Here is a 20437-nt window from a genome sequence, read left to right as displayed (position 1 = left end):
ATAAGATACATAGGATGTTTAGCTCCAAGGACCTGTATTTTATTTTCTGTCCAGGGAATCAGATGTGAGTATCAGGATTCTAGTTTTGTTACCTGAGATTCCAAGTAGCTAAACTTTAAATATTGGGCTAACATAATTGCTCCAGAATTAATGATGTAAAATTTAGGTTAGATTAACACAAAGATGTATTTATTTTGAAATCTTTAGTTGCTAATGTAATGCTAGCATTAGCAGTTTTACATGGTGTGATTGCATGTGCCATGTTTCAAATATTGGACCAACAAGTGGCTTGAAGTTGGGTGTCAAGATAACAGGTTTTGGCCGTTTCAGCATTAAAGGCAAATGTGGAGCTATCATGGAGATAAATACTATATACTGAGAATATTTCTATTTTGTTGTTGTGATGGTGCTGTAATTGTTCTTCAGAACACAGGAGGAACGGTGCCTTTTTGTATTTGTGGTGCTTTTTGTATTTGCGGTGAATTCCAACTCTAGAGCTGTACATTTAGCACTTGTCACTGCTTAAGTTCTCCTTTACACGTAGGCTTCCTACTAAAGAACACAACAGGGGGTTTTGTGTTTTGTTTTTGTTTGGTTGGGGTTTTGTTTTGCTGGGTTTGGTTTTTTTTTTCTTGCTGAGACAGATCATATATTCTGGGAGCAGCATGAGTATATGCAAACCCTGGTTGTTTTGGGGTTTTTTGTGCCATCTGCAGACTTCTGAAGGGAATTCCTGAAGTTAGTGGATATTGTCATTTTAAAGGCTGTTTTCTATACAGTATGCTGGCATTATAGTTTAGGGATGAAATGCCCTGCTGTTACTACAGTTGTATATTTTTTAATAATTTCTGAGATGTTGTATCTTAAGAACTGGTTGGTGTGATATTTGGGTGTTATAGCCTGAGTAAATTGAAGAACTTCTTATTCAAAATATTTGTACTTTAAGGACTACTTTTAATTAGCCTGTTTAGTCATGTGGGAAAAGATAACACAAGATACAACCCTTGGAGTTTTTTCAGATACCTAAGAGAAGATACATTAATAAAGCACAAGATGTACTTTAAAGGCAGAACAAACCAAAATGGGTTAAACACCATGGAAAAATGTGTGCTGATACATCTGGAGATAGTGAGGGCAGTTTTGTTAAAAAAACACAGTTAGTAAGAATGAAAGTTGACTGCTGCTCCTTACAGTGCTACCATTTGTGTCTGAACTCAATTATATGGATGCTTGTATATGTTAGGCAGAGAAAATCATCTAAGAATACTGATGGGTGGTAAATGCTTAAAAGTATAAGGCATGTTTATATTAATAAAAACATGTGTTAAAGTGAGACTTTTAGAAGTGAAATGTGACCTTGGAATTTACTACAGCAAAACTGAAACAAGGCATCAAGATACAATTGTGTTTGATTTCGTGCCAGCAGGGGAGTCCTCCTCTCAGGATGGGATGTGTGAGGCCACATTTTAGCAGTGGGGGAGATAACAAATTTTGAGGTAGCTCCAACAAGAGCAGCAAGAAATAATACCAGGGAGGTAGTCCATCGAAAAAACGCTTCAGCTTTTTAATGTTTATTTTTGTAGATGCATTCTCTGCAAACAAAGAAGTAGTTGTCTAATTTGTGTCAGAAGAGCATCATTTTGACATAGAGCTCCATTGTCGTCGGGTGTGCTTTGAACAGCATAGTTACTTCAGCAACTAAAAAGCAGAAAGGCATGAATGTTTTTAAATCAAGGTGACCATTCGTTTTTAGTTCCTTAAAATTACATGAAACCTCACTGTGCATGTTAAAATTATAAGGGAATCATGCTCAACTTGATTGCAGATGTAGAGTTAAGGCTTCCTGAAGTACTGGTCTGGGTATAGCAGCTGAACTGATTTGAACTAAAGCAGAATATTGCCTTAATTTCTGAATCAGAGAAGAAGTATTTCTTTAAAAAAAAAAAAAAAAAAACACCGGGAAAATTACTTCTGGTATTCTCAGTGGGTTTTTTTCCCCCTTTTTAAGCACAGCATTTGCTGAATAACATAGTCATAAATCTGCCGTCCACTTGTAATCTCAGTGGCTGTTGGGCACAGCCTGTGTATGTAGGAAAGTGGCAAAACTTAAGCTGCAGTGAAACTGCTGGAATTGGGGTTTTTAAAACGGCTTTTGTAGATTCTGAGGGTTTTTGAGCTACTTGACCTATATGAAAATAGGAAAGGTTAAATGTATAATCTGTTAATGCCACTTAACCATTAATTAGAGTAGAGCTTAATTGTCCCATTTTACATGTGCTCTGTGGCAAATACACACAAATGTGTTGTCATTCTGGTTCATTGTATGTTTGTGAACTTGGTTATGCCTGAGCTATCCAGTTTTCCAGGATGCAGTGTCCTGTGTCACTTAAACCTTCTTTAACATAAGTCTTCAGTATTTTCTTCCATGTTTTTTCCACTGGTTTGTATTTTAGTGTTGGTAGTAGAAGACATTGCAATTTAATATTAGGGTGCTAATGTAGCAGCGTTCGCACTCCTGTTGCAGCTTCTGTATTAGTATTTATATTTTTAATTGTATATAATTTTGCTTAAGCAATCATGCCAGATTCAGGGTCTGATTTAAAACACATGGTTCTAATTCTGTGTTGGTACTCTAGATATACTTGACTACAAAACAGCTTTCTTTGGCAAGAGGTTGGCTACCACTGAGAACTTTGTCAATTAAAGTGAAACTGAAATATTCTGATACATGACTTTGCCCACTAAATACACAGCATGTGCACGTGCTCAGTCTTTTGCTGAGCAATTCATAGGGAGGATGATTTGATCACAACATGCAAGAGAATTTTGGTACTATAATGCTTGGAAATCCTAATCTGGTAGCTCTTGCTGGATTTTTTGCAGGCTGTTCTGTGTCTTACTTGGAGAGAGTTTGAGGACAATAAAAGTGAAAATGGCTACCTTCTATATACAGGGGAAGACAGGGCACAGGGTACCAAAACTTAGCACTTTTTTTTTTTATTAGCTTATTCCTGTGTACCCTGAAAACCAGTTGTCCTGTGAAGCAGAAAATGGTAGATTGTTTCATTCCCATGTGAATTTTTTAAAATGAATTCTTCTATATCCGAGTTAAGACTAAGAAATAAACCTTCCCTATTTTGTTAGATTTTACTTGGATATTATTAGTGTTATTACCTCACTGTTTTAGTCAAGGCATCTTCTATGATAAATATTAGAAAAATACAAAAGAATGCACTTAAAACTGGTTAAAAATATGGCACATGGAATAGAGGATGTCCTGTTGAGGTTATATATGTGTAATTTTTAATCTAGCTCTGTTTTTCTTTGCGGATGTCATTACAAGTTCATGTGCATTGGTGGGAATGTAAATGTGGGCTAGGTTCAAATTGCCTCTAAAAATGCTTGGTTAACCTGAAGTAAAACCCCAAAAGCTTTTTTCAGCCTAGTGTAAAAGAAGGTTCCAGCTGGTGCTACAGAAGTCAGTTTTAACAATATTAGTGGGAATTGAAAATGAAATAGCCTTGTGTTACAGAGTCAAGATTTCTGTTCCTTTGCAGGTAATGCTCACATTACCTGCAAAGGAACCAAACCAGGCAATGCTGAGAGAAAGGTGGAGATGGGAGAATCCTAAGCCTTACATACAGATAATTTTTCAGCTGTTGGAACCAGTTTAGTCTTCTTGTGCAAAAGCTACCTGAATTTGCATTTAACCACCTCATCTTACATGGTAGCTGTTCTGGAATGGTGACTTCTTAAGTCCTTGAGTGACTGTTTTTATCTCAAAATAACACATTATTCTGCATCAAATTAACTCTGCTGTATTATTAATTAGGAGGTAGTTTTGCTCTACATTTGCCAGCTACTATAAATAAAATATATATCCTGACACAGAAAACTGTAGGAAGTGTGGTTTTACCAGATTTTAGGTATAACAAGATGAAAAGGGCAAAAGCAGACAAAAGCTGAACTTTGAGAGTCTAGAATTTACTTTTGCAGCTTAATGTACCCTAAAGCCTCAGTTGCAGCATTCTTTAAGCTAGCTTGCCATAGTTGGGTCGTTGAAAACCTAACAGGTTAATTTATGGAAAGTCAGCCTGTCTTGATAATGTTTTGGGGACAAGATAGTTTCTCAGATGTGAATTTAAAGGTGACTGTTTTAAAGGTCATGACCTGTATTTGAATGTTTCATGCTCAGAAAAAGCGGTGATGTTTTGCTTCAGTCCCAGAAATGAGAAGTGAAACTCTCCTGCCATGGACTTGCAAGTATAGGGTCAGTTTAAATTTATGTAACTTCCCTTGATCTTTTTGTTCGAAAAACTTACCTTTTAAATGATGCTTCAGCTAGTGTTAGATAACTTGGTTAAGCTTAAATGCTTCTTTCCCTTTGCATTCTTAGGCCATTCTTCTATTGTTTAGGTAATATTTAAAATATTAGTTGTGATAATTTTAGCTTGAGCATTGCTTGCTCTATTTGTTTCATGCTAAGCTGTTAAAAACTGGCTTCATCACTGGGTCAGTGCATTAAAAAGAACAAGGCTGCAGATAGCTCTTCATTGTAAGTTGAATTATAGCATGTAACTCAATTTCATTTTTTTAACTTGTTTGTTAAGAAACTTTGAAATAATTGTCTATTTTCCAGCCTACTCCATATTTTTCTGTTTGTGTGTGTTTGATATGGGTGTGTGTATGCATGTATGTAATAAGTGCATGTTGGCAGTTACTACAGTTAAAAACCACCAGGTATCAACTGACAGGGAGAGGCTTCTTGGCAGGGCACAAGTGGTCTGTACACCTATGAAATACACAATGAAAATGGCTCTCAGAGTCAGTTCGAGTTTTGTGTTTGGGAAAAGCCTGCACAAACCAAGCAAGTGCCTTTCTCTAAGGTAAGTGTACAGACGTTAGAGGAGCAGCAGAGAAATCCAGAGGCCACACAGAAAGTCAGAGGCAGAGCCAGACTTGAACTCAGAAGTTCCTGGCTTGTGGCCTGGGGCTGAAGCCAGTCATACACAGCTGTATTGAATTGTGAATAGAATGATGCCATTTTTTTTTTCCTTCTTGGGTTTAAGGGAACAAAGCTGATTTAACCAAAATCGTAATGTGGATAAAGAGATGGAATTGTGTAATTTGCCTTTCTCAAAATTTCAAGTGCTAAAACTTTGGCGTTGAAGTTGGTTCAGCACTTGTGGGTTTCCACTCGCCAAGGAGCATGATTAACATAGCTGGGTCACAAATTGTGACAAATCCTAGTGCAGTGCCTTGAGGTCAGACTAAGGGCTTTTTCTGAGTGTAGAGGAATTCAGACTTAAAAGCCACTGCTCTGCATGCTGCCTTGGGAAATACTAATGACAGAAAGAAAATGCCCTGAAATTTTATTTTCTTTGATGTTTTAAAATAGAAGTGAAAAGCTAGTCAGAGAAGGTCTGCCTGAAGTTGACTGTTTATTAAACTGAAATTCATATTCTGTACTTAACACTTGTGGAGTTTTTAATGGGGCTTTAAACATTGTTCTCCTTCAGTGCAGTATGAAAGAAGCGAGAACCTGCTGTAGGTTTGCTGCCTGGTATTTTCTTCCTTCCTGAAGGAAAAGCTTGGAGTAGCTTCTATTGAATGTATGGGCAGCTCTGGTTATTTTAGGAGCTCCCTTTAGGAAGAAGGCTTTGATCTAAAGTATTATTATAGAATGAACATCACCATTATGAATTATTTTTCTTTGCTGTTAAAAGTCTTGACAGGGATTTTAAAGTCCATTTCACAGTAAAAGGGACCTCTTTTTCCAGACAAAATGTCAGTAATAGCAAGCTCTAGTAGCAAAGTAGAGGTTTTCTTTTTTCACATGGGCTACCTTTATTAATCTGTGTGCTGTGTCTTGCTGGCTGAGGCTTTATGCAAATGTATGGTAAGGTTATTTTCCTAAATTATCAACGTTGAACTTAGCCAGAGAATACAAACTAAAAAAAACCCCAGAACCAAACAAAACACTGAGGTGTTTTTGTTTGCTTACCAGGAAGTAAGTTTCATTTTGTTTGTTGAAAGTAACAAAAACACTAAATAGTTTTAAAAAGAAGTCCAAGTATCAAAAGCTTAGCAGTAAAATATCTCACTCGTGAGGAATTGAAGCACTGATGTCTCCTGGTGTGTGCAGTGTGACTGTGCCTCATTATTTGGAGAGAATCGACTCTGAATGGTGTGCACTTTGAGGATGCACCTAAAAATGGCATTGGTGGTTAATGAAAATCAGAGTAATTAATTTGAGTATTACAGCGGTCTGCTTTTTTACTCACCCTCCTTTTTTATGCACTGTCGTCGTGTAAACCCAGCAAGCAACCGAGTGCCACACAACCAGTAGCTCCAAACCAAGCCCTGTGGAAAATCCTTTGAGTTTCCCTTTTGGTTTCAGCTGTTTGTGTGTTTTTACAAGTCTCACTTGCCTTCGGCTGTGGCTTCAGAAGACATTTAAACTGGGTTTGTCAGGTTTGTTGCATAAGCCTGGACCACTTCAGAGGTAGATTTTGTTGTGGCAGTTCTTGCTTTATTCACCTATTACAGCTGGTAATATATTGTAAGTAAACTGTATGGTTCTTCCCAGCAGGTCTTGAGAAATACTGTAGCCATGTAGTGATGAGTGGCTGAGTTTGGGATTGCTACCCAGTCATCACCACTAACAGTGTTAGGGGCTAGATTCTGCCGTGGCAAGACCCAGATGAGCTTGTTTCATTATGGGCTGTGTTGCCTCTTAAATTAAGTTGGTAGCATAGCATCAGTGGCTGAATAAAGTTTAACCCCCTCTCTTGTTAAAAGAAGATATTAGTTAAGGGTAAGCGTATAAAGGGCTGGTTTAACTAAGAATGTTTCCAGTGAAGCCAAGTGGTTTTTTTGTTGTTGTTGTTGGGTTTTTTTTCCTTTTATACTCTTTAGAAAGAGTATAAGAAAAAGTTGGGTGACTCTTGGTGCACTTCCCTATTTAGGTCAGTCAAGTGTAGGTCACATTTGCTGGTAACATTAAGTCCAGTTGTCACCTTCAGTTCAGCAGCTAGATTTGATTAAAGCTAAAGGTCTGGTCTTTCACCTAAAATTTGGAATTTACATGTGTGACTGAGTTCTGTATTGCTTCTACTATAAGGTCATGCTAATTTTCTGCTGGGTAGCATTAACCATTTATCCAAAACAGTGGCTTCACAGAAAGATGCTTTGCACTGGCAGTATGCATGGAAGTATCAATAAGCTGACAAATTAGATTTGAGGTTGTAGTGTTTAAAGGGCTTTTCTTTCAGCAGGAAATAGTCTCCCACATCAGCTTACGTATTTTAACCTTCAACTTTATATAGCAGCAAAGAGTTGACCTGTCTTTATGCAGAGCTACCTTTCTTAAAGAGGATCGAGAGAAGGTTTAACTGAATAGATTAGAAGTGCAGTGTTTTGTGGAACAGTGAATGTCATACATCCGTGTCATGATCACACACATGGTTTTATCTAGTGTCTAAAAAAAGGAAACTGCAGTGTTGTACACTCGTGACATTTATTGCTGGTAGACAGGAAAGGGTAGTTTGTTAATTAAAGGTAGGAGTCTTCAGATCTTGTGTCAGCAGAGGTCAGAATTATATTCATCACAGAAAAGATGCTGAACTTAGGTGGGTCTGCGTGCTGAATGCTTCTCTGGTTTAGCTGTTTCTGTTAGGAAAGTTTCTGATGCTGGAAAAGAGGGCACACTTGTAACCACTCAGAAGTAAAGAATGTCTGTTACTCTTTGAAGATATAGTCTGTGAGTTCTATGCATTTATTTCTTTGACATCACTGAACATGAAAAATGTGTGCTTTTGATTAAAAATAATCTTGCGTAAGGCAACAAGGCAAAAAGTAACCTAAAAGTAGCACACACTACTTGGATGGAGAATTTAACAGGACAAATCACCTTAATCTTAATACTTCAAAAATATGTTAAATGCTAAAATTTCTTTTATATCACTATAATTTTTACCTCACTTTTTCTCTTGCAACTTAACATTTTTATATTTTGTGCACCATTGTGGTCATGTTCTTCTGTAATCTCTGAGTTGGCTGTTCAGTGGTTTCCTCATTCTGGATTATTTTCTGGATTATGTCTTACTTTAGAATTTCCCTCTTCTGTAACAGAAAAAGAGAGTGGCCATGCCTGGAAGATTATCCATAGCCATGTTTATGTGGTCTGCAAGTTCCTGTCATCTCAGAATTTTTGTGAAGTAATTTTCTGGCGAGAATTTCATTGTTGTGAGGGAATGCAACCTTTCTGGAATAGAGATGTTCTAGAGCTGGCCTGGTTTACAAGAGGAATTTCTTCTTCAATAGTAATGTGTAGTTACTTATAAAATGTTTCCATCTTCTTGAGTATGAATGGACACTGATTTTTGTAAGCAAGATGTGTATTCAGTCCTTATTGATTATTTACTGTCTTAAAATACTGTATTCAAAAGCAGGACATACTTTCATAGGCTTGAAGTTAGAAATCAATATGATGCCCTCTCTGTAAATGACATAAGCAGCAAGTAAAATTCATCACTTAAGCTGTAAATTGTAATTCCTGGAAAGAGACAAGGAGTGAGAACCCTGAAGATTTCAGAAATCTTGTCTACTGCACTCAGTGCAAATGGGAAAAGCTCTCAAGTGACTGACTGCTGAGATTGGGCAGGCACCAATTCCATAGGAATTGCAGCCATGGTTAAAATAAATTCTTTCCTGGTGGGAGACTAGTCTTAGTTTAGACAAATGCCTGAGGATACAGTGAACACTTTTCACTTAAACTTTCCGATGTCTTTGCTTAAGAAATAAGGAAATGATTGTTTATTTAGCAATTAATAAGAGTTGCATGTCTAGACTAGGTGGTTTAATCTACGCTTTATTTCTAGAAGGCATGAAATCAAGTTAACTTTTTAAACAAAAAAATGCAGCTAGAGATTGGTGCATAGTACCAGGACTATAAGAATGGATAAATCAAAAATAGCTTAGCACATTAGTGACCATGAGAGGTGGCAATCATCTCAGCCTATTAATGGACTGTTTTCTAGAACTTACTTTGTTTCTGCCTCTCAGCTGTTGTGGCTAATTAATTTAAAATAAACTGTTAAACAGGTATGATTATGTGGCGTGCAGAATGATGTTCTCCTCCCTTTTACAGTCTTGTTGAAGTGAAGAAGAGACATTTCCGTGGTTTTCTAAGTTACCCTGTGTGAGTGTCTCAGGCCATCTGCTCAGGTAATGGGTAAGGTGGCACTACAGTGCTGAGCACAGGCCTGTGTTTTCCCAGCCCAGTCAGGAAGGTGTGCAATTTAGAGTGGCAGGACTTTATTGTAATGCACTGGCTGCTACTTGTGATAGTTTTGTTCCATGGATTCTAGTAACTTCCTGTTTTAGTTCTTTTAGAAAAAACATTTGGCTAAGCAGTGATATTTCTAGTGTTAACTGAGGTGTTAACCTGATTTATCCTTGGAGTGGTCTCTTTTCAAAAATGTATTTATCATCAGGTAGTTGCAGTTTTCTGTGGCCTTACAAAGCTCCTGAGTGAACTTGTAATATACTTCCTGATAATGCTTTCTATGGAGTACTGACAGCTGACTTACCTTTGCAAACACAGCTTGCCAAGAACATGAGGGAAAATTACAGCTTAAACACCTTCAAAGAGTGAGCCATTTCTACATTTCTGTACATTATATACACATAAGCTGTGCTTATATGCATGAGAAAGAGGTGGGATTTTTTTTCTTTATTAAGTGTGGAAACTGATATTTATATGCTTTCTGAATTATACTGTGAAAATTTTCCTAGGAGGTTGCTAAAATAGAAGGAATTTTCCTTGATACATACTCAGTCATATCGTAACATGTAGATATATGATACAATATGCTTAAGAATTTAATGTTGACCTTTAGAATTATTGTTAAAGAATTTGCTCATCACTGGGAAAGAAGGGCATAGCTAATGTCAAATCTGATGTTCTTTGAAAGCACAACAGCAATTTTGAGTCTTTGAAATTTAGGGAAGTGTATAGTAATGCCACTTGGACTCACCATTAAGTTTTGCTTGTCTGTGTCATTTCCACTGTTTTTTACAGTATGCTGTACAAATAGCAAACCTGTAGATTATGGAGAGCTTTGATGTGATGCTGTTAACTGGGAAGAGTGATCAGCATTGCATATGAGTGATGAATTTGTAGTTGAGGATAGACAAAAATAAGGTTATAGGTATTGAGAGTGCAAGTGGTATTTGTAGATGCTGCATGCCTTGGTGAGGGTGTTTGGTTCTTTTCGCTGTTCTGAGATCTCAGGTAATAATTTTCTTAGAATGCCAGATCAAAATGATCACATCTTTATCCTCAAAACTCAAGTGATTGTATGAGGATGTGAGTTTGGAAAGGCTTTGAATTTTTTGGCTGTTTAAGTAGCTTCACAGGGAAGGATTTTTAGTTTCTTACAGTTCAAAACAAGTCACATCTTGCACTTCTTCTGTGTTGTTTTAATTTTTCCCATTTCCTGCACAGAGTTTCTTTATAATTCGTTCGTTTTCATTCTGCATGCCAATGAATAATTTCAGATTACATCTTAATAAGGCACGAGTCATGACATGGAGTATTGAGTTGTGATGTTTTGAATAATTTATTGATCTCATTTTTGAATGAAAAATGACTAACGAAGAGGATGGGCCAGCTGGTTGCAGTAGGAAGGGTGAGAAGCAGCCTCTGGGGATGAAATGCTTCCACATCAGGCTCTGCAAAGAATCTCTGTGCTTACCATATAACCTAAACATCAAACACAGTCATTTTTCAGTGCCCCCAAGATCTTGATGCTTTAGAAGTAGATGTTAAATCTAGCATATCTCTTTATTTTGAGCTAACTCAGCAGAATGAAGTTCAGTTTTCTGCAGTGTTTGAGAATGTATCAAATTTCTTAGTAAGAGCCACACCTTCCATTTATTCACTTATGTTTTAGGAGTAAGTCTCATGCTTTGGTCTTCCGAAAGCCTGTAGCAATGCAGCAAAGAGAAGACTTTAATTCCCTTGTGATTTACCTAGTTTCTTGAGCAGGGTGTGCAGTCTGTCATCCTCATTGAGGACCTAATGAGATCTGATCCCTGCCTGTCAGCCTTTTAACAGCAGGTGCAAGCATCCAAACAAGAGAAGGGCATGGTGTGTTAGCAGAATGACTCACTTTGGTGTCCTGTGCATCTTAGAAATATTGCTCCATCCTGTGAACGGTGCTGTGCATCTGATTCTAAAAGCTATCTGAAGGACATGGTTTATGTGATTTATCGAGGTAGCTTTTATCAGTGTTTAAATCTTCATACAAAAGCAGGGAAGGAGGAAGTTTATATCTGTTTTTATATTGTAAAGAAACCTTGAAATGCATGCCAGAGTTGATGTATGACAGAACAGTATTTTAATTACACACCTAGAGTGGTAAATGTATTTAAGCTTTTTTTTTCCACTCTGAAACACCTGGCTTGCAATTTAACATTGTTGTTTCCCCAGATTTTACTTTATCACCTGTGGTTACCTATAGACAACAAATATTGAATAGTAGCTTTATAAAATAGAGTGATTTATTGATACAGTAAATACTGTATCTCTTTACTATTGGCACAGGGAATCCTGACCTTATTTAGTTTGCAGTGGAATCTTGATGACCTTACTACAACCATGGTCTGTAACAGTATAGTTGTAACTCCTTTCTTTGTATACATGCAGTCCTCCATGACTTAGAGTGACTCATAAAAGTCTGAAAATATGCTGCAACACAATTAGACATTTTGCACGGGATATCCATTATTAGATAAAAGCTAGGGATCAGCAGCTTTGGGAAGGTAATGAAACTCCACTGAGTACTGGCTAAGGTCACATATCTGTACTTTTCCAGACATAGAGAGCTACATGTAAAGGTTGTGTGTGTAGTATGTCTGTCTGTCTGGAGGGCACATGATACTATCACTGTCAGTAAAACTTCTGTAGCTGCAGACTGAGAGGCTGCTCCTCTTGGTTTCCAGATATGTTGGGATACATCTCAGCAGTATTTGATCTTGAACTTGGTCCTACTTCTAAGTGGCATTGAGTTGATTAGACTCTTCAAGACTTTTTTGTTGAGGATTGGGTGATCAGTTTAACTCAGGAAAACTCAGCAACTTTGGGTTCTTGGTTTTTGAAGAGTTAGTGGAGGTGGATCACCATTTGTTGAAGCCAAGTTGTTAAATTTCATCAGTCCTCTGTTGAAGGCATAATGCTTGAATGATAACATAAACTGTGTTAGGGAGCTGTTGTCCCATATAATGAGTAGGAAAAATTGCTTTATGTGATGAAAGCTGTGTACCAAAGATAATACTGAATTGCTGTCTGGTTTTGTGCTATAGGAGAACTTTATCTCAAGTTATAAAGGTGATACACACCTTTATTGCCCAGAGAGTTAAGTTTCTCCTGCCAGATTATGTCCTTTCAAAAGGGTGAAAAAAATCCAAAACACAATGCTCAGGCATTCATTCAGTAGCCAAATGAAAAACATACTTTGTTGTGGAAAACACAAACCTGTTTTCCATTTGGCCAACTAACTCTTTGTCAGCCTTCACTGAATCTTGTTATTTTGATGCAAAGTAAAATTGGTTGTTGAACCATTAAGAATATTTTTAAAAATAATAACCTGTGAAAAGCCGGAAGAGCTGTTGGAGTGACATCTGCATTACATCATTTTTCATTTAACTTCTTTGTTAACATTGCAACAACAGTCTCCTTTTCTCATAAAGAGTTCACTGCAAAGTGAATCTGCAGATATTTTTAGCACAACTTGTTCTGTCTTTCTCCAAAGCAAAAGTATTTTTTGTTGACAATGTCAGGTTATTCTTTTTTTGAGGGGAAAAATGAGTAATGAAAATTAAACTAAATTTAAAATTATTTTTTTACAGGAGTTCAGAGCTGGTCATCTTAGGGGTTTTTCAGTAGGTTAACAACAATTTTAAGAAATACAAAAATTAATTTCACTTCTGTCATTAAAGTCTGCAAATGTGGCAGTACATAGAAGCAAATAACTTGAGTATATATTGGAGTATGTATTTTATTATGGTCAGCTTTCACACTAAAACTATCAGTGTTGCAGATTGGTTTCTTGTAGTTAAAGTCATTGGAAAGACTGCAAAAGAGTCATGTTTGTTGCAGGTCAGATGTGGACATGTTATCTCAAGTTATAAGATCACTGGGCACTCATCAGTGATAACTCCATTATAATTTGTAAAACCAGTACTTTTGAACTTGTGGTTATTTCTTTAGAGAATGGATATTGAGTTCTTTTTTAAAAAAAAGCTATTTTGCTTCTTTAATTACTGGAATACATGACTGAATGTTAAGAAGTAGCTTACTTGCAGTTGTGAGGTCTGAATTCATATTTGAATTATGTCCGAGCTCGATATTACTGGGTAATTTTAATTTACCAAAGAACATCACATTCATCTTCACTAAGGAAAGTTGCCAAACAAAAAACACAGAATTTTTTAAAAATCTCCTGAGAATTGTTTGCTGTGTTTGGAGGAAGACAGAGTTAATGTCTTCCTGAGAATGCTGCCTGAAATTTAGTGTGGTCTTTGCAGGATTGCACATGACCAGGTTTTATAGTAATGTATTGGTGATCAAGGACTCTTCACATCACATTTGGAGTATTAATTATGTCCTTGTTTCTAATGGAGTGTTCCTTAATGGCAAGGGCCGTTTCTCTCCATACTGCTGACTTGTCCTGTGGCTTTGAACATAGTTATTTATTCTTTGCTTGGGTTTACTCATGTGCAGAATTAGGTTTTACATACTTCTTAGTGTTGTTGCAATGCTTAATTAATATTTATAAAGGCCTTTGACATCCTGTGATGAAAGGAACTCTGCAAGTGTTCAGTAGTGGTATTGTTTTATTAGTGAAAATGCAGGAGGAGTCAGAAGGATGCCAGTTTTGAATTCAGAGTGAGCAATGGAGTCATTCTGTAACCTTGAGCAGGTCATGCAGTCTCTTGTTTTGTAACATAGCCTGGGAAAGCTCTGTTTTGCAGCATGTGTTATTAGATGCCATCCTTCCCTCCCCCAAGTCCTTTCTAAGGAAAAAAAAAGGTAAAAAGTAAACAAATATACACAACTTTACTGAGCTGCTAAACATAGCAGATAGTTCTTAAGGAAGTAGATCATTAACGGGGGCGGAGGGTGAGAAGGGGAGTGGATGTAACAGTTGCATTTCAGAGTCAACATGAGAACTTGAGCTTGTGTTACCTGGTCACAGACCAGACTGGATTTTGCCTGTTACAGATCTCTCTCATTTGGGTTCAGTATGCACCGTGCTTAACTGAAATTTCACTGTGAGGGACTCCATTTAATCTTTATTGCATTCTGAGAGCTCGCTAATCTGTGGTACTCAGCTGGTAAACAAGTTCATTCTTCAGACTGAATATTGTCTATATTTGAGCTTTGTGATTGTCAAGATTGATAGTCAGCTCTTATAGCATCTTGTATTTGACTATTGCATAATAATATAAATCTCAGTCACTTGTGAGATTTTTTTTTCCTCAACTGACAGAGGAAGGTTATGATTACATACTGTCATTAAAATTACAAGATAGTGAGGAACTTTTGAAAAGTATACATCTGTTTTAAGACTGAGCCAGCTAGACATTTACCTAATTATATAAGGCACAATAACATTAAATAGTTATTTGCCATGCTTCACAGATGCAAATGCAGGGTTTAAGTTTTTATTTCCTACATGGTGCTGTATCTGCATTTTACTTGTTGGACAAAACACATAGGTGTGGTTTAGAACAGGGGGCATCAAAACTTTTATTTGAAGTACTTCAGCAAGGTGAACAGCTTGCCCAGTGAAGTGGGAGGCATAGCTGAATGTAAGTGCCAGTTTGTGCTTGGCCAGTAGGATGGATTCAGATTGAAAGCACCTGGATCTCTGTCCTGCTTTATTGCAGTCTGGCTGGACAGCTTGTTCCTGGGGGCTTTTTACTTCTCTTTAGTCCTGCTTCAGCTCTCAGCTTAGCTGGCCTAAGGATGAAGAGGAGCAGTGTTTGTCCCTGTGAGAATAAAAAATGGTTTGTAGTCTTCAAGAGCAGCAGTTATTAAAACCCCTGTGCTTTATATAACCCTAGTGATGAGCCTTAATTTATGGAGCATGCCTGGTAGTAATGGAATATCAAGAATTTACCTGCCTGGCTTCAGCTGAATATGCTGAACATATATTTAGGTAGATTTGTTTCAAGATACAGTAATTTGGTGAGATTTATACAGCATTTTTCAGACCTGCAAAATATGTTACTTTCTTTTGCCTTTAACTTAGACTTCCTGATATGGCTCATGACAGTCCTGAAAGTTTGTAACTGACTATTTGCAGCAAGTAACTGAATGAATTTTCTTACCTGTTAAAAATAAATATTGCCTCAGGTTAATGGAGTGGAAAATACAAACCTTAATACCTTTGCCAAGAAAATCTGAGCAAGCTGTACAGAGTTGTTTGAACTTCTAATACATTTAAAAACAACCTCAACTTGCTGGTTCTTCCACCTTGACCTACAACCAATGAATAATAACTTAGTGTGGAATGCCTTGTTCTTAACTTCACACTGATAAAATTAAATACATTCTGCCTTTAGTATTTTGATTTAGTATAATTAAAATAATGACTTACAGTTTGATAAATGTTATTTTCATTACTACAGTGCCCTGAGGCACTGCATGTGGAAAATTTTATAATATTACACAGATCTGGAGGTATGTAATGTGCTTGTCAGACTATTAACTTGCATAAAGTGTTTTGGTTTTTATAGCATATAAATTTAGAGTGTTTCTTTGGAAACTGAATAAAAGTAAACAATCAGATCCCTTCCAAAATGAAATGTAAATGATACCACTATGCAGCTGCAAGGGTATCCTTATAATATCCCCATGCAGGTAGAATTCGAGCATTTCCCCATTCAGTAGAAGCTGCCTGTAAGCAGTATGACTGTGTCTGGACTTGGTTTGTGAGGGATTTTTTTCCCAGTAATTTAACAGTCACTCAACAGAAACTGCTTTACTGATATTTATATTGTAATTTTTTTCTTGATCTGAAGTGCCATATCATGAAGATTAAGAAAGCCTCCAGTATTTTCAAGTGGGTTAAAATGTGCAGCAAGTAACACTGTAATAATGTTGTCTGATGTTTTCTTTGTTTTCACCTTCCCCTGTGGTTCTGTCCTGTATCTGTAGATAGTCTGGATCTTTACTGGGATGGCTTTTAGGTCCTGGGATTTTTTTGACTGAGAAACACAAATATATATAAATGTCAAAGTTTAAAATAAATATAACTACTTGTTAAAGATTCTGTATAATCCAGTTTTTTACTGTCTGTGCAGCTTCTGCTGGTGCCACAAATGATGCTCTGGTGGAAAGTGTTTCATTTGATTAAACTGTATTATACTTATTCAGTATTTCTTTCTGAAATGTCGCATTCTGACCTTAAGTGTCATAATTGTTGTGTGCACTGTGGCGTAGTTACCTTACCATGGGAAATAGATACATTTCCTGTGACTTTTTTAGTGTTGAAAAACAATTATTTTCTTGGCATTTAAGACAGAAGTTTGTAATCTAAGAAAGTACAGAGTTCTTTTGTTAAAATCAAATTTATGCTGTAGTCAGAAGTTAGCATTTCCTTTTTCACTGCAGTTATATTAATAGTAAGTATTCTTTTAATAGCACTTCTCATACATACCTGCAAGAATGCACTATTGAGGTTGCAGTAATACTTGTGTCCCAGTCTGTAACCTGTTCAAAGCCCCAGTAAGACATTGGCAAAGCTGCCAGTAGAGATTTGATATTCACTTATGGAATTGATCTGGGCTGCTGAATGCAGTGGTGTCCTGGTACAGACCTGGAGTGGGGGGTAGCTGATTTAGCAACCTGCTGCAGTCCTTCTGCAAGGAAGGTGTCAGTAATTAGTTTCCTGCTTACTGGACCACTAAGTACAGAACTATGGTTTTGTTCCACTGTAATACATTTTTTTGAGGAAGTATTCCTGCTGCATTTCCAGCCGGTGACACAGAGCTGGTTATGGTCAGCAGTGCAAGATGCACTGGCAGCCGGGCAGTCTGGTGCTGGTCATGTTCAACATCTGTATTAGTGACATGCTCTGTTGGGATGGAACAAACCCTCAGCACCTTGGCAGGTGATATCAAAGGAGGCTGAGTGGTTGACTTCTCTGGAGATTAAGGTTGCCATCCAGGGGGAATACAGTAGGCTGGAGAAAAGGGCTGGACAAACCTCTTGAAATTTAACAATTGTAAATGTTAAAATTGTAAAAGTACTACACCTGTGTCAGAAGAACCCTCTGCTAGATATCCACTGACTAGACAGTAGCTCTGCAGAAACAGCACCTGAAGGTCCTGAGGAAGAAAAAGTAGAAGATGAGTCAGCAGGGTGTCCTTGCCGTTAGAAGCCAGCCATGTACTGTGCTGTATTGGCAAGGATATAGCCAGTGGATCAGGAGAAGGGATTCAACACTTTAAAGTCCATCTTCAACATAGTATATCCAGTTCTGGCTCTCATAGAGGGAAGACACTGATCTTGAGGATTGCCAGCTTCTCTTTTCTCTCTGAAATAACTGACTTGTGTCCCTGTAGCAGGCACAGGTTCTTTCTTATTTTATTTTGGTAGTTGTTAACCTTTTACTGGCCCATGGTGTGTCTTGTGGCTGTCAGAATGACGCAGGTATTTTTCGTGGCAAGCACTTGCAGATAATGCAGCTTTTTGCATGTGTGAGTAGTTTTTAGAGGGAAGAAGGGCTTTTTGATAATCACATAAAACCTTAAAGTCCTGAATAGAACTGTGTCTTTGCAGAGGGATGTCTTGATAGGATACATTACAGGAGATCTTAATTCCAAGCAAATTTCTGACCTCATGTTTTGCCACTCTTGGACTAATTTTACCACATTTCACAGTTGTCTAAACACACTTTCCACGTGTCTTTGGTGTGCATGATTGTGCATGCTATGAAATAATAATTAGAGATCTGCAAGAGCTCCAAACTGTTTGAAGCCTGAAGTAGGGGAGAAAACTTGCTCAGTTCTTACATTTTAGAATTTTGGCTATAGCTCTCCATTTTCTTGAAGCTTTCCTTTTCATAAATTGGCTAAACGGTAGGAACTTTAGATTGTATCTAGAAGCTAGTTTTTTTAATATATCAATAGATAGAAATTGTACAGCTGGGAAGAGTAATTCTGCTTAAAGAAGTGCAAGCAAGAAATACAGAAATTTTTAAAAATTATTTTTATTTTTTAACATATTTCAAGGTTTTCTTATGAACAGGTGACTCTTAAAACTGAAATTGCCTGAGGAAAAAAAAAAATCTCAGTTTCTGTGAGCATTTGTTGTTTTACTGTAGGGCTTATATCATCCAGTTCTTTGAAGTAAAGAGCCCTTTATGCTCAATTGTTGTCTCTATAACTCATTCTGCATAGGTGTATAGAATATATATAGAATACACCACAAAGATCTAGATAGATAATTGTGTCTATAGATACACCACAAAATTCTATCTATAGAACACACCGCAAAGAATTAACTTGACTCAGTTAACAAGTGTAACAGCAGTCGGTAGGGAGCATTCCTTCAGGGAAGTGCTCTCAGCTCGGTCAGTTGGCTGCTGCTGTGAAGTGGGTGATTATCTGCAGCAGCCCCGCTTGCCGATGCTGCGCGGCGATAAAGGCGATCAAGGCGTATCGCTTGGGCCACACGCGCTATTTAAAGTACGCAGCTTTCTTGCTCTGACGCTGGCTTGGTTTTGGGCCAAAGACAGGAAAAAGCAGCTTACTCTTGAAGAGGAATAATCTTTTGAAAATGCTGCTTTAGAGCACTTCTAAAAAGCCCTTTCTAAAGTCTTTTTATTTAATACATGGTGAGTATGTGTTGTGTTTGTATGAAATCCACAGCTTTCCCTGGGAGAGAGAAGGACAGGGTTTTATCTTACATGTGGTGTATATACTGTTTACACATGTTGCAAATATGAAAGTTGTAATTTTATACTCTGAAGGGCTGAGTTCTGCTGTTGTGATTTCACTTACATTCAGAAAGTGTGGACATTAATCCTTTTACTAGATGGCCAGTTTTGAACTGCAGTTTATCCCTTGCATTAGTATTGCAGTTCTTCAGTGATGCTGTGAATTTCTGTCTCACTTCAAGGAAACAAATTTTTTTTCCCCCTCTCTGAATTTTTTATACTCTAGGTCTTCAGGAATGCTATTCTGAAGGTTTAGTTGTTTTTCCTTATAAACATCAGAAATCAATTGGCCTAAAGTAATTTCATATTCCATTTTTGACAGTTCAGCCTAAAGACTGAATTTTGAAATGGCTATCTCCCATGTAAGCATATTTTGTATGGCTGTCTAATCTATGCATGCAAACATTGCCTAATAAGAAAGAAGGCTGTGATGTTGAGTATTTTAACTTTTTAAAAATAAAATGTATTAATCCCATTTTGACTCTTTTGATCAGCAAGATCATAACTCTTTATTTACATGGCTTAGTCTAGTGGAAGTAATTTTACCTTTTAGGAATGTAGGGTCTGTAAGCCCTGGGATTTATTCCATGCTGTGTTACATCTTGCTTCTGTTTGATGTTCTCTTGAAATGCACTGGAGCACACTTGCATGTTTGTACATGCCATGCTCTTCTCATGCTGCTGAAATAATGGAGGATGCCTGTTAAATGGGATATGTTAAATGAAAGTGAAGTAAAATTGTAAGGATTTCTATGCTCTAGTTGTGGTGCATTTAATTTTGCTTCATTTTTAGTCTCTGACATCCAGCTTCCTGATGTGATTTAAAAGCTTTCATCCATCTTGAGCATTTCACGCTGTAGACTGCCAGTGTTCATTGCTGCAGGAAAAAGGGCTTGCACCTCAAAGACCTCACTTGGGAGTTGGTAGTGTGCCTTTTCTTCATTGCTTATGACCCTTAGTTCTAATCATCTTATGATTTTTAATGCATCACTGTGAGTTGAATTTGCTTCCCATACACTCAGCTAAGTTCCAGAGAGAGGCCAAACAAGTGAAGGTCAAAGACAGAGCTTGATGAAAAGAAATAAAGTGAAAGAAAATGAAAACCACTTGCCAATGGCAGCAGCAAGGTGTTTGTGAAATAGCACTGTTGAAGACATTTTACTTTGCTCTAAGAGATTTTGTCCCTGTATCAATTGAGGGGAGCTTGTGTCATGGAAGTTGCATCTGGACCTGAGCTTGTTAAAAGATGTTTTTCAACACATCTGAGACACCAGTCTGTGATGCCTAATTCTGCTGGTATTCAGGCTGTGTAACTTATCACAATACCGAGAAAACTTCCAGTAGTATTGAGAAGTTAGGTGCTTGTAGTTAGAGTTCACTTGTAATCCTTTTGCTTCAGTTCTTGACCAATATTGGATACCT

The 20437-nt window shown here is 37.3% G+C and overlaps 1 protein-coding gene and 2 long non-coding RNA genes across 29 annotated transcripts in view; 1 reads left to right on the top strand and 2 right to left on the bottom strand.

The window, feature by feature from the left end:
* TNRC6B (trinucleotide repeat containing adaptor 6B) overlaps nucleotides 1-20437 on the top strand; it is a 133675-nt gene that overhangs the window by 54956 nt on the left and 58282 nt on the right. The window contains exon 1 of one of the 27 annotated variants that reach the window (XM_064420151.1): nucleotides 4735-4886. The exons of the other annotated variants lie outside the window; for them this stretch is intronic. Coding sequence (XP_064276221.1) covers nucleotides 4795-4886 — 92 coding nt within the window. The 5' untranslated portion in view covers nucleotides 4735-4794. Of the gene's footprint in view, nucleotides 1-4734; nucleotides 4887-20437 lie in introns of those variants that run through there. 27 annotated transcript variants of the gene reach the window in all.
* Nucleotides 1551-4709, bottom strand: LOC135300575 (uncharacterized). The gene is made up of 2 exons (XR_010362392.1): nucleotides 4323-4709; nucleotides 1551-1698 (listed from the first exon to the last, which is right to left on the bottom strand). It is a non-coding gene; the product is annotated as an uncharacterized LOC135300575 (long non-coding RNA).
* Nucleotides 14808-19836, bottom strand: LOC135300576 (uncharacterized). The gene is made up of 4 exons (XR_010362393.1): nucleotides 19563-19836; nucleotides 17331-17403; nucleotides 16734-16892; nucleotides 14808-15060 (listed from the first exon to the last, which is right to left on the bottom strand). It is a non-coding gene; the product is annotated as an uncharacterized LOC135300576 (long non-coding RNA).

Source organism: Passer domesticus, chromosome 5 (assembly GCF_036417665.1).
Source record: "Passer domesticus isolate bPasDom1 chromosome 5, bPasDom1.hap1, whole genome shotgun sequence".
Taxonomy (NCBI): domain Eukaryota; kingdom Metazoa; phylum Chordata; class Aves; order Passeriformes; family Passeridae; genus Passer; species Passer domesticus.
Note: the sequence above shows the minus strand (reverse complement) of the source record. Positions and strands in the feature narration are given on the sequence as shown.